Source organism: Dromiciops gliroides, chromosome 1, assembly GCF_019393635.1.
Source record: "Dromiciops gliroides isolate mDroGli1 chromosome 1, mDroGli1.pri, whole genome shotgun sequence".
NCBI lineage: Eukaryota > Metazoa > Chordata > Mammalia > Microbiotheria > Microbiotheriidae > Dromiciops > Dromiciops gliroides.
Genome location: NC_057861.1, coordinates 199,461,686 through 199,476,091, shown reverse-complemented (window position 1 = coordinate 199,476,091; position 14,406 = coordinate 199,461,686). Strand labels below are relative to the sequence as shown.

Below are 14,406 nucleotides of genomic sequence, written 5' to 3'. Positions count from 1 at the left end.
TCTCTCTCTCTCCCTCCCTCCCTCCCTCCCTCCCTCCCTCCCTCCCTCCCTCCCTCCCTCCCTCTCAGTGAGGGTTAAAGTGACTTGCCCAGGGTCACAGAGCTAGTAAGTGTCAAGTGCCTGAGGCTGGATTTTTGAACTCAGGGACTCCTGAATCTAGGGCTAGTGCTTTGTCCACTGTGCCACCTAGCTGCCCCCTGAAAAATTTTCTAAATGCAGTTCAGCCTAGTCTCCTTCTTCTCAATTCTGGGCTCAACTCATTGTCTCATTTTAGGACCTATCCATGCCCATACTGACTAATTCAACGGACTGCCTTTTCACCTGTTTGTCAGAGTTTGGGACAGATGTACTCTTTATTCATTCATTCATTCATTCATTCATCTATCTATCTATAGTGCTAAGAACAATCAATATTATCGATATATTTTAATGAATTTCATCAGAGGCTAAGCACATCATATTTCAATTAAAATTTGTTAAACTTCTGCCTCTAACATACCTACTAATTTTGACCTTTTAATTAGAAAATTCAGAAAACCTATCCCCCCTCTCCTGTTAATTATGACATAAACACATTTTCCTCCTTTCCTATCCCTACTAATGTTTGTTGACTTGGTAATATTTATTCGTATGGGTAAAAGATGCTTACCTTGCTCTGGCTCTGCTAATTTTCACTGACTTTTTAATTCTTCCCATGCTGGCCTTAGACACATGAGCAATTAACCTTCCATAAGCCTTGTTAACTGATCTTCATTAAATAAGTAGGCAAGTCTTTTGGAGTTTAGATGTTTCATATTAAATGTGTTTATTTAATAAAATGCAATGTCTTGCTGACAATTTTTCATTTTTCCCTGAATTAGATGAAAATTCACTGGGTGGAGGAGTGGCTTCAATTCTGTTAATCATAAGTCACAGGAAAAGAATGAAATGTTTATTTAAATGATAGGATATTATTTAGATAGCATTATTTATAGAATTTGAAAGTTGAATTTTAATTTCAATTTTAAAGAACATGATGGTAATACCATTATATTACTCTCCAGAAATATAGATCATGAACTCTAATGAAATAGTATACTCCTCTCCTAGTGTAATTTTTAAACCAACTAAGAGGTACCCTTAAAATAGGTTGACTGCCTCTGAGGTACCACCTGACACCTCTCAGATTGGCCAAAATTACCAAAAAGGAAAATAATAAATGTTGGAGAAGCTGTGGGAAAATTGGAACACTAATGCATTGTTGGTGGAGCTGTGAACTGATCCAACCATTCTAGAGAGCAATTTGGAATTATGCCCAAAGGGTGATAAAGCTGTGCATACCCTTTGACCCAGCAATACCACTTTTGGGTCTTTTGCCCAAAGAAATCATGGAAAGGGGAAAGGGACCCACGTGTACAAAAATATTTATAGCTGCTCTTTATGTGGTGGCAAGGAATTGGAAGTTGAGGGGATGCCCATCAATTGGGGAATGGCTGGACAAGTCGTGGTATATGAATACAATGAAATACTATTGTGCTGTAAGAAACAATGAGCAGGAGGAGTTCAGAGAAACCTGGAGGGTCTTGCGTGGCTGATGATGATGAGCAGAACCAGAAGAACATTGTACACAGTATCATCAACATTGAGTGTTGATCAACTGTGATAGACTAGATTCTTCTCACCAACCCAATGGTACAAGAAAGTTCCAAAGGACTCATGATAGAAGAGGATCTCTAAATCCAGGAAGAAAAACAAAAAAGAACTGTGGAGTATAGATGCTGAATGAACCATACTATTTCTTTTGTTTTTGGTGCTGAGGTTTTTCTATTTTGAGGTTTTTTGTCATTGCTCTGATTTTTCTCTTATAACATGACTAATGCAGAAATATGTTTAATGTTATATATATATATCTCCATATATCCTATATAAGATTACCTACTGTGTAGGGGAGGGGGGAGGAAAGGGAGGGAGGGAGAAAAATCTGAAATTGTAAAGCTTGTATAAACAAAAGTTGAGAACTATCTTTATATGTAACAGGGAAAAAATAAAATACTTTATTAATTTAAAAAAATAGGTTGATTGCACTGTGGAAATGCTATATGACTCTATGTTGGTGCTTGCTAGATTGGTCAGTGATCTTGGTCTATACACTTGTGGCTTTGATGAGTTTATAAGAGATATAGTAAATAAATCTGTACTGATAAGCTCTCAAGAGGATATTTCTTTTTTTTTCTTTTTTTTTTTTTTAGTGAGACATTTGGGGTTAAGTGACTTGCCCAGGGTCACACAGCTAGTAAGTGTTAACTGTCTGAGGCCAGATTTGAACCCAGGTACTCCTGACTCCAGGGCTGGTGCTCTATCCACTGTGCCACCTAGCTGCCCCTCAAGAGGATATTTCTAATGGTTCTGTTGTTGGCAAATCAGTCTAAAATAATATTTTTTATTGTAGATAAGCATGGAGCTACCTCTCAGGCCCACCCAGGCTCTGGAACTTCTATAAATAGATTCCATGATTTCATTTATAAAATCAATTACCACTCTTGTTCCAGTCCAAAGTACTTAGAAGAGTCTAACTTTTCCAGTTAAAAAATAAGTCAACAATAAAAGCAGACAGAATTCTGTGATATGTTCCTCTTTATCTTTTAAGTCCTCCAGTAAATCTGGTTGGGACTTTAAGACAAATCTTGGAGCATCATTCCATTAATGATTCAGAAAGGTTAATTTTTTGTTTTTGTTGTTCAGCATTAAGTAACATGTCAAAGAATGGGAACATAGTGGTTATTGTCGACCAACTTCCTCCAATAGTCCTAGGGCAATTTTTTTGCACTCTTTCTATGTTTTTCAGCTAGACCATTTTCTTAAGCATAATGAGACACAATAGTTGGCAGTACCAAGAGGGTTCTTTCTACAGATTCCTTAAATTCAACAAGGAGAAATCTGGGCTCAGGTTCTAAAACAATAATATGTAGCAGTCTAAGTAAATGGTGAAGCACTGAGGTTGTTTGAGATAGACCTAAGATCATTTCTGGTTATTTTGAAAAATCATTTATAATTAGAAATTATGTTATAATCTATTATAATTATTTGAATTAGTCCTGCAAAATCAATGTGGATTTTTTTTGACCAAAGATTGTTAATCAAATGCCATTAAAAGTGTACTTTAGCATGTGTTTCTTTACAGTAATACTAGTAGTAGAATCAATATTAGGTCACCCAAATGAGCTTCTAATAGGAACATGTGAACAGTTCCTAGACATGCTACCCCATCCTTTACCAAGATAATAAAGACCATTCTTCATAAGCTTTCTTATATCCCCAGGTCTGTACCTAAAATCTCCTCAATGTCATCCCCTGTTCTCTCCTACTTAGCTTCAGTCTATGCTGAAAAGGTGACTCTCTCCTTACCACGGCCAACACTTGTATTTTTATGCTGGTGTGCAGTCCTTCCCCTTTCAAAGTCCTTCAATGACTTCAATCTCAATCAATATCTCTCTGTGTTTTTCTGTGTCTGTGTCTGTGTCTCTGTCTCTCTCCCCGCCCATCACTGTCTCTATTCCACTCTCCCTCTCCTTCTGTTGCATTTGGGCATAATTTACTGTCATGACTTTCTCTTCAAAGTTTTATATCTTCTTTGGTTCAAGATTGAAATTAAGTAAAAGAATCCCAGCTGGTTAAATGACTAATATCAAATCTTCATTATGCCATTTTAAACATGGGCCTATTAAAGTTCCAGAGTTAGATGCTATTTTTAGTTCCTTAGCATAACATTTAGGGTAGAATTATATTGACCATGTTTTCCAGTATTAATAATATTACATCATCACAAAAATGAATATTGCAGCAGGTATCAAGTGGCAAGCAAAGGAAGAATGTGCGTACAATATGACTTGATTTTGGACCTCCAGAACTACTTTTTAAATCACTGTGGTATCAAGTATGAAAAGAAAAAAGTAAAGACCCTTTAAGGGACTCCAAGGGAACAATGTAAATGTATGGCACAACTGTATCTCCCAGCATACGAACACAAAAGTCCCATGAGAGAGGTTCTGTCTGTGCTAGATTTGGAGGCAGAAGACTTGAGTTTGAGTCCTGCCTTTGCAGCTAACTTAATTGAATGGTTTTTGCCAAGTCCCCTTTCAGTATTTTTAGCTGACTCTATCCTTTTCAAATTCTCTAGCAATTTCTAGCAATATTTAACAATCATCCTTAGGATGCATTGATACCAGGAGAGATGAGATCAGCTCATTTTTTCATTTAGTGTACATATATGAAAAAAAAAAGAAAGAAAAAATCTCACCTGTTAGAATGAAATAGGGTATTGTTAGTGTACGCCAAAGTATAACTGCTATTATAATGTGCTGAAACCATGCTTGATGTCCTACACAACTAACAAGTAGGGGAAATATATATGTGATACACAAATAATATATAAATATAAATATCGTATATATATATATATATATATAATCTCATAGGTGTCCCATGTATAAATGTACATATATGTATATATTACAGTTTATGTATGCTATTCATTCTATATGTGTGGCATTTACCAGCATTTCTTAAGGATTTTCTTTTTATTCTCCAGTGGAGACACCATTTATTGTTATAAATTATAGTTACCAGAGAGTTGCCTTTGAAAGGCTCTTATTGCACTGTCTCATTTTCTCTTTGATTTTAGCCAATTTCACTCTAGCAAAAACATTTTGAAGTTTACTTGGTGTTATTGTATAATGAAACCCTCTATTATAATGAGTGTCACCAATTATTTACTTATTTATTTATTTACTGCCATGAGTAGAGAAGTGTTAGAAGGGTACACCAAGACACTTTTTAATCTTCTTTATACTGCTTTAATAGGACATAAGGCAAGCATTAGTTCTTGATTTTTGTTGCTGAATTCAATATATTTATAGAAAGCTTGGAAGAGAACCCCTCTTAATGGCCTTAATATAACTTTTTAAAGTAGAAATGGACATCAGAGACAGAATAGCAAAATGGGTAGATATATCATTTGGAAAACACTCTTTTTATACCTTATAACCATGTAGAGGTACTGAAAGGAGTATTGGTACAGCTGTGTTGTTGAAGAAGGGAATGGTTGTGTGTATGTGTGTGTGTGTGTGCACTTGTGTGCACTTATGTGTCTGTGCTTGAGTGTTTTAGTTTTTGTGTCCCTTCAGTTGATGGTTTCTGTATGTCCTTTGGAAAATGATATGGTTTATTGCCATAAAATCACACAGCCCACCTCTCTTGTGTCTTGGAGTATATATGTATACATTTAAAACACATTTATTATACTCCCTGTATCTATTTTTAACTAAGCATCTATTTAAAGAACTGTATTGTGTGATGCAAAAGAGACTCAAAACAAGCCTCCAGTTTAGTAAAAAGGGTGTAGGATTTTTTTTTTAGTTTAAAAGTGGAATATATGTTTTCTTTAGCTGTAAAAGCACAATCAAGGCAACATGATAAGTGAGTCAGTGTTGTAAAAGTAAAACTAATTTTGCCTTCACTCACATGAGCTATAGAAGGAGGAAGCTTTATTGTCCCTGGGAAGGTGATAAGGCAGAGTAATTGTATATTATACTGTCCTGGAACATCTGCCTGAAGACTGTTGGAGCAATTCATCTATCATGGACGATACAGCATGTTTTGTCTTTTTGCTTTAACCCATCCCCACTGCTGGCCTGCACGAAGGTTTTGATAGGGACTGTGCCTGGGCTGGGGCTCACATTAATCAGTCCCCTTGTTCAACACTCCAGCTGACATAATTACAACCTGCGCACAGCAGTTATTCAAGTCGAGTCCTTGTCACTCGTGGTGCGAAACTACACAGCTCAGATCCCGAAGGAGATTGCCTTATCACACAGAACAAGGGCTCACAGGAGTTGAAGAGAATAGAAATGGGAAAATGTCTTCCGGGAGTACTATATATTCCTTTAAAATAAGACATTTGAGAGACTTACAAGGGACAAAGGGAAGCATTGTGCAGTGCCTGAAATGAACAGGTTATTATTTTTAAAAGGATTACGTAGACCATTTTGTGAAAATGGACATGGGTTATTAAATAATTTCAGTAGTCTTTCTTATCGTTCAGGGGTTCTGTTCTATTGGTTTTTTCAGAAGTGATAAAATAGTTTTAAACTTATAAAAGGTTTTCAGTACCGCCCCAAAGAATTCACCAGAACACAATTAATACAAATGCAAATATTATACCATTTAGATGATGTTTGCCCATATGAATACACAAACTCATCTATACAGATTGATTTTAAGCCATTGGATGTTGTTACACAAGAATTTTCAGACCCAATTTCATTGGTTTTTGCAGTAGTTTGTTGCAGAAGTATAAAAAGCAAAGTAAAGAAACTGAACTTTCTGTTTTGTTCCTTCTTTTACCTCATAATGTTAACCCTACTTTAGTCAGAAGGCAGGCCATGTGCCTATTGGTGATGCATTTGAAGTGAAAAATGAGATTTACCCTCTGCCATTTATGTACTTTTGAAAATTTTATAGCTAAAATAAGTTGTCTACCTCCTACCCTCCTGACAGTCTATTTGAGTACATAAGCATGTGATCATTTATGTGGTTTAGATCTGTAAATCTGCCCAGTAAACCATGTTCTTATAGATACTTTGGTACACTGAGTCATTATTAAAAATTTAAATTTGTTTTGGTTTCATAACCATCATTTCGATGTGTGGTTTACTCATATCTAAAGCAGGCTCTGAAATGGACTAGCAGAAATGTTATGAATTATGGATAATGGTTTCTTGTTCAGCAACAATTTTACACCTATGTTTTAAAATTAAATCACAGGCTGCACTTATAATATGAAAAGCTGCAGTAAATTATCTTTTATAGATGACTGGACATGATTTATAGATTAATATTTTTTAAAAGATGACTTATTTGAAGTTCCTTTGAGGTAATGCCTTTCTGCAAAAACTATATGGACTTTTTTGGTCTACGTTGTTTAGATTTCTTTGGTCTCTATTCAAGGACTTGCTTTCAATGAGCTGTATGTATCATTTCTGACTGCTCTCTGCATTCACGTTCTTTGCAAATGGGATTGACACCACCCATCCTTTCTGCCTTGGCCAATTATTTCCAGAGGCATGGTCCCAGTGATTCCTTGGGTTCAATGGAATGTGCTACTGTCTCATACACTTAGCTTAATTAAGAAGTCTTAGGGGCAGCTAGATGGTGCAGTGGATAGAGCACCGGCCCTGCAGTCAAGAGTACCTGAGTTCAAATTTGGCTCAGACACTTAACACTTACTAGCTGTGTGACCCTGGGCAAGTCACTTAACCCCAATTGCCTCACCAAAAAAAAAAAAAAAAAAGAAGTCTTCTTTGCTCATACTTCTCTTCCATGTGGTTATTTTGGTTGATCAGTAGTATTTTTTTGCTAAATCTATCTAGCTATATATGTATGTGTATGTGTTTATGTATATGTATACACACATACCCACATATACATACATATATATTTTCATATATACATATATGTATATGTATATATGAAAAACTCAACATGCAACAAAATGAATATATTTAGAGATGGAATAACAGAGCTATGCAGCTAGTTACTAGCACATCAGATACCCAGCAGACTAAAGGAAGGACAAATATTATTCCCATTAGCAGTCAACAGTTTGACAGAAAGGGCAGAGAAGGACATGGAATCAAAAGGTGGAATTAAATCCACTTTTAAAAATTGCTCAGAAAAAAAAATTCTCAGGCATCTAGTAAGATGTAAAATATATTTTATGTAAAGTATGTAAAATATCTTTATTTTAGCCAAGAAATCTTGTTTGATCTTAATGTAGTTTGTAAAGTTTCTATAAGCTTTGTTTATTCAGCTCACAATTCATAAATCTAAAGTTATGAGTGCTGATTTTACTTCATATCTATTGAATAGCTATAGAAAGTTGACTCTTTTCTTGAGAGGGGAGAAAAAAATTCTCAGCATGTTTTGTCAGAGCTTGGAATTTTAAAATTAATTTATTTTTTGATTAAAAATGAAGAGGGGTGCAAAATTAGACATTTAAGAGCTAAAACATGCCCATTGAGCTTGCCATACTGAAAACCTTTTTCCTGTATATGATTCATTAAACCACACTATGGTAGTTGGTAGTAGTGTTCACTGTGTAGTCTTCTTCTTCTTCTTCTTTTTTTTTTTTTTTTTTGGTGAGGCAATTGGGGTTAAGTGACTTGCCTAGGGTCACACAGCTAGTAAGTGTCAAAGGTCTGAGGCCGAGTTTGAACTTAAGTCCTCCTGAATCCAGGGCCAGTGATCTATCCACTGCGCCACCTAGCTGCCCCTTCACTGTATATTCTAAAGAACTAGTTTGCCATCTATTATTCTTGGTTTATTGCGACTTGAAGAGAGCTTTGTCATTTCACTTGAATTTCTCAGTTAATTTTTTTGTTCTGATTTTTTATAGTAGACTTCAGAAGAATGGAGTAAGAAAAGAAATTGGTTTTAAAATAATTATTACCTTTCATAGCCTACATCTCAAAGTCACTTTGAATGTAGATATGATAGAGGTGGGGAAGAAAGTGGAAAAAGTGAATTGAATTGAAAGGAAAACATTGAAGACCAGAGTTGGAAGAGGCCTCAGATTCCTTACTAGAAGCATAAATCTCCTCTATCACATCCACAAGGTGATTGGTTATCCAGCCATTCCTTAATGAACATCAATATTGGGCAACATACCTTTTCAAGGCAGTAGCACACCCAATATTTATTGTATTGGAGTGAAAGAAATAGGTGTATGGCAAGATCAATGAAAACATCAGTAAAACATACACAAATAAGTCATTTAGATTATCTTCGAATGTCTGCAGGGCACATGTAGGAATGCTTGACAACACAGGAGATTTTAGTATGATTAGAGAGTCACTGAAGAACAAATTCCAATAGTCTAGTCAGGTGAGAAAATAAAATTATTATAAAGTTCATTCATGTTTCAAATTTTATGAAGTTGAGATAAAAATATATTTACCTTGAAAGTAAGTCCTCAAAGCATAAGAAAGGTTTCTCCTTTTTGTGCTAATACCAAAAAAATAATAAAATAGCTTATACCCTTTATATTCTAAAAGTTCTTATCACTTGAGCACTCCATGAAGATGGAGTTGGATACCTCACCTCTCTTGTTTGGATTTCAAACCAGCCTCTTGATATTTACAAGCATTCCATATATCATAGATATGCTGGCACTCTGGCTGCAATTAGTGAACTTCTCCTTAAAAGCCTCAGTTTGTAACAATTAAATAAATCATGCTAGCTGCACACTATAAAATTGATTGTGAATATTTGGTCAACAATATAATTTGGACACAGTACAGTGAGATCTGCTCAGGAGCAATAGGACAGGAGCTATAATTCATCAGTTGCTCATCCATTTCACTGCTAACTCATAAGTTTTTGTTTGTAGCTTAGAAGATAGGGCTCTTTTTTTTTTTTTAGCAGCTCATGATATGCATCTTCTGTGTGTGTGACACAGCACATAGATCTTTACACATTTACAAAATTCTAAGTGAGGAATGGGAAAAAGCTTTAATGTGCATCAATTTTATTGTCATCAGGATTAATCCCAAATGGTTTGTAGATTATTTTCTCTTTGTAAAACACAAAATGATGAGTAAGTTGTCTGGAAGGATTACCCTATTTACTTCTGTAAAACATGCTGAAGATACAGTACTTCATAGATCATGTTTGTACAAATGGTGACATGCAATTTAAGGCAAGGTAGAGTTGCAAATGTCTTTATTAAAATTCAGGTTTTGAAGCACTTAAAATGTAGCATTTATTGAGTGATCAACTAAGATTTCTCAAATAGCCCCATTCCCAATTTAAAAAGAAACAATATAATTTTTACTTATGTCTTTATATATTTATAAAATATCTTTTTTTTTCCCAAATAAGACCAAGGCTTTTATTTACTCATTTCTTGAATTTAAAGTATACTTCGATGACATCTTTGGCCTGAGATTCCTTGCCATAGTCTTTAACAACAATGCAACTGCAACCAACCACTTTGTGGGGCTTTCCCTCTCTGTCAATTTTACAGAGGCCTACCCACTCACCCAGCTTCTTGTTGTCATCAACCTTGAACAAGTTAATTTGGTGCTCAGCACACAGGGCTTCAACCAGTTTTACATACATAGGTTCATCACAGTTGGAAGCAAGAACACAAAGATGGGCTTGGTGTTTGTCCAAGGCTTTGGCAGCTTCACGAATTCCACGAGCTAGGCCATCGTGGATGAGTGTGGTCTTCAGCACTTCTTGTAGAGCGGTGTTAACATCCATTACACCTCCAGCAGCAATGCCTTCCTCGGCCATGGCAGTGCTTCATGGGTGAGGTTAAATCTTGAAAACACCTGGGAACCTCCACCTCCCGCTTGATTCAGCAGTGACAGGGAAAGAGCTATAAGATATATCTTTAAAGGAAATTCTCCAGAAGTAGAACTATTTTCATTCACATACATAATGCTGTAAAATTTTTTTCTTATAGATCACTATGTGTAGTTATTTCATTGACTAATAATTGTTTGAACTTATATTGCCTGAAAACCTAGCAATTTTAGATATAAAGGATATCCTAAAAGCCTTAGTGCTGTTTAAAGCTTTAAGGCTTCAATAGTGCACTAAGGCTTTTGGGACACCCTGTATTAACTATTTATATTTCATTATTTTTATTCAACATATTTATATTATTAGATATATACTTAGCAATTTGCTACTGTATTAAAGTTGTACTCCAATATTTCATTGGGATTTTGAAGTGACTCTTGGTTTTAAAAAACTATACCAATGGAGCACAAACTTTGCTAGATCCTCCCAAGCTAGTTAGGTTTCAAATATTGTCCTAGTAATTCAGCAAATATGCATGGGCAGAGGCAGAATTTTATTGAAAAAAATCTCTCTCTCTCTCTCTCTCTCTCTCTCTCTCTCTCTCTCTCTCTCTCTCTCTCTCTCTCCCTCTTCCCCTCTTCCCCCCTCTCTCCATAAAGACACAGAGATTAGATAGAAGGGAACTTATTGGCAGTTTAGATGTGGGATGGACCAGGAAGTGCTTTTTATAAAATGTGGGATTTGAGTAGAATCTTCAAAGATGTCAGGAAAGCTATGAGACAGAAGTGAGGGCACAGCAAATTCAGAACATGGAAGACAGCCACTGCCAAGGCACAGATTTGGAAGATGGAATGTTGTGTACAGAGAATAGCAAGTAGTCCTATGTAGGCAGATCATAAATTAGTGGGAGAGTAAGATATAAGTAGATTGGAAAGGTAGAAAGGAATCAGGTTGAAACTTTTCTCTATTTCTCTTTGGCTTTTATTAATTTTTAATTCTTCAGTGACTATTACATTCCATGTTTCAATGCCATAGAACCAAATCAGTCAAATATTGAATTAAAAATATATCCCTTTGCTTTTGTAGGAAGTTTAGGGTCATTAAAAGAGCTCTGCAAGTTCATAAAGCAATCTCTCCTGTCCCTCCATTTTTAATCACTCGTCTCACTTCTTTGTTCTTCTCTATTATCTATGCCAAATATGCATACTGATGATGAATCTCTTTAAATTGTCCATCTGAATACCTGTTATAATCCATACAGTAGACATTCTTTGTCTATTTGGTATTTCTAGTACTGATGGTAGTACCAGACTCTTCTTTTGAGTAATGAGAGATCTCTTCCAAGAGAACCTGCAATATTCTGGGGAGTTGACATAGTAAGAATGTCATCTAGAAACAGGCATATATGGAGGACCTTAGCATGTACAAGTATTCTTTCTTTAATCTGGATTCTACACTGGATCTCCTCCAACATAGTGGCAAATATGTTTGACTAATATACATTTTCCTATTTTATGCTTTGCCTGATGTTTATGATCATAAGGTGACTGAACAGAGTTTTTTCTGTTATGTCTTTCAAGGGATAGAAAATATATTTTTTTGTATAGATAGGAAACATCTTGTCAAAAAAGAGCTTATAAAGTGGTAGATGCTTTTGCATAATCAATAAACTAAGCACATCATAATCTGATGTTTCCTATATCTTTTATTTATGTCAGTTATGAAATAGTATGGGTGTGATCCATTTTTGAACTGCTCATGAAATCCTGCTTTCTATCCACTAATTGAATTATTGAGTATGCTTTGATTTTTATATTGATGACTCTTATAAAGATTTTGTATAGGACACTGGGGAGAATGTCGCACAAGAAATGGCTATACAGAGCATTCCAGAGTAGGGTGAATCTATAAATCAGGACAGTAAGAGGTCCCAAATCTTATATAAATGAACCTACTCTTGTGCAGGAATAAGTATAAACTGGACTTTGGATGCTCATTACCTAATCCCAGATCCCAGATCCAAGCTTGATTCAGGAAGCGATTTATTTCTAAGGGGTAACATTCCAGAGAAAGAAGTAGCCATGGGTCCTAGACTATGCACTGAGCAAAGATGAAATTCAGAAGTTAGCAGCTATATGGCTTGGACTCCAGAAGCCTAGTGGCTGGGGTTGAGGGGTGTCTCAGTTGCAGCTTCCTGCCCGTAACAGAAAAACAGTCAGGAAGCCTACAGTTCTGTCACTGAACCAGCAGAGCTTTTCATCTGACTGATAGTTAGTGAGTTCAACAGGAGTTGGTAGAACTCCACATGGGGCAAAGCTCAGAACAGGAGGGCAGCAATCAAACTACTTTTGAATCACTGAAAGCTTTTAGGTCTCTAGCCTGAGCTGTCCCTGAGATCTTTTAATTATTTAATTATATAATACACTATACCCCAAGAAAGCAACAGTAGGACCAATCTGGATTCTCCCCCTCCCCGAAATATAAAGGATGTGACCCTGACTTAAATGCTGGTCAGGTAGTAAGTTGCAAAAATTAGCAAATAAAAAGATTCCTACCAGAAGATGCAATTAGGATGATAAGTATACTCAAAACACAAAACTCCAAAGGAAAAAATGATTCAAAATATCTACAGGCAAAGCTTGGAAAAAAAAAAAAAAACAAACCAAAACACATATTGGGCACTAGTTCAACTACAGTTCCTACAAAAGTTGAAGCAAAATTTAACAACTAAGTTAAAAATGTTTTTATGAATGGGATGAGAGTGCTAGAGGAAAAAATAGACTAGAAATGCAAACTATGGAAGGAAGAATTGGAAAGGAAATTAACAGATTGGCATAAAATATACAAAATCTTTTCCAAGCAACTAGTTTTCTGAAAATTAGAATAGACTAAATAGAAAATAATAACTATACAAAACAATAAGACATATTAAAATAAAGGCAAAAGACTGGAAAATAGAAGAAAATATATTTTATAGCAAAAACAACTGACAGAAAACAGATCTAATTTAAGAATCACTGAAAGCCATGACCAAAAAACAAGTCCAGACATTATATTTCAGTTTACCATAAAAGAAAATTTCCTAGATCTCTTAGAATCAGAGAACAGAGTGAGAATAGAAAGAATCCACCATTCACTTCCTAAAAGAAACCCCGAAATGAAAAATCCTAACAAAATTCCAGAGCTTTCAAGTCAAAGAAAAAATACTGCAAGTATCCAGAAAGAAATAATTCAAGTATTGTGGAGCCACAGTCAGGATCATGCATGATATAGGAGACATCCTATATCAGGAGAGTAAAAAAAAAGGAGAGTAAAGCATGTAATGTGATATTCCAGAAGGCAAAGAACATAGGTTCACAATCAAGAATAACTTGCCCAGGGGCGGCTAGGTGGCGCAGTGGATAAAGCACTGGCCTTGGATTCAGGAGAACCTGAGTTCAAATCCAGCCTCAGACACTTGACACTTAACTAGCTGTGTGACCCTGGGCAAGTCACTTAACCCTCATTGCCCTGCCAAAAAAACCCAACCAACCAACCAACCAAACAAACAAACAAAAAAAGAATAACTTGCCCAGCATAAGAGTATAATGTTATGGAAGACCTTTAATGAAATAGAGGACTTGTAAATATTCTCAATGAAAAGACAAAAGTTACATAAAAACTTTGAAGTACAAGCACAGGAGTCTTTAAAAAGTTAATATGAGTGAACAAATAAGGTACTAAACAATAATAAACTTTTTACATTCTGATGTTAGGAAATGATATATGTAATCTCACAAACCCTATTATTAGGCTTCATAAAGGGTGTATAATTAGGTAGATGGTCCTATGCTTTGATAAATTTTAATAATATTTCCCCAATTGCACATGAATACAATTTTTAACATTTTTTTAAAAAGTTTTGATTTCTAATTCTATTCTTCCTTGCCTTCCTTCACCCCTCCCTGAGATGCTAAACAATCTCATATAGGTTATACATGTGCAATCATGTAAAACATTTTCATCTTGGTCATTTTGTGCAAGAAGACTGAAAAAGAAAGAAGGAAAGGGAGGAAGGAAGGA

At 35.5% G+C, this 14,406-nt stretch overlaps 2 protein-coding genes across 3 annotated transcripts in view; one reads left to right on the top strand and one right to left on the bottom strand.

Moving 5' to 3' along the window:
• The window catches only part of ZNF407 (zinc finger protein 407), a 660,319-nt gene that overhangs the window by 448,359 nt on the left and 197,554 nt on the right, over positions 1–14,406 (top strand). The window lies entirely within an intron of this gene.
• LOC122735369 (40S ribosomal protein S12-like) lies at positions 9,934–10,332 on the bottom strand. Its single transcript, XM_043976870.1, has one exon. The coding sequence runs from the start codon at positions 10,330–10,332 to the stop codon at positions 9,934–9,936; it is 399 nt and encodes a 132-aa protein (XP_043832805.1).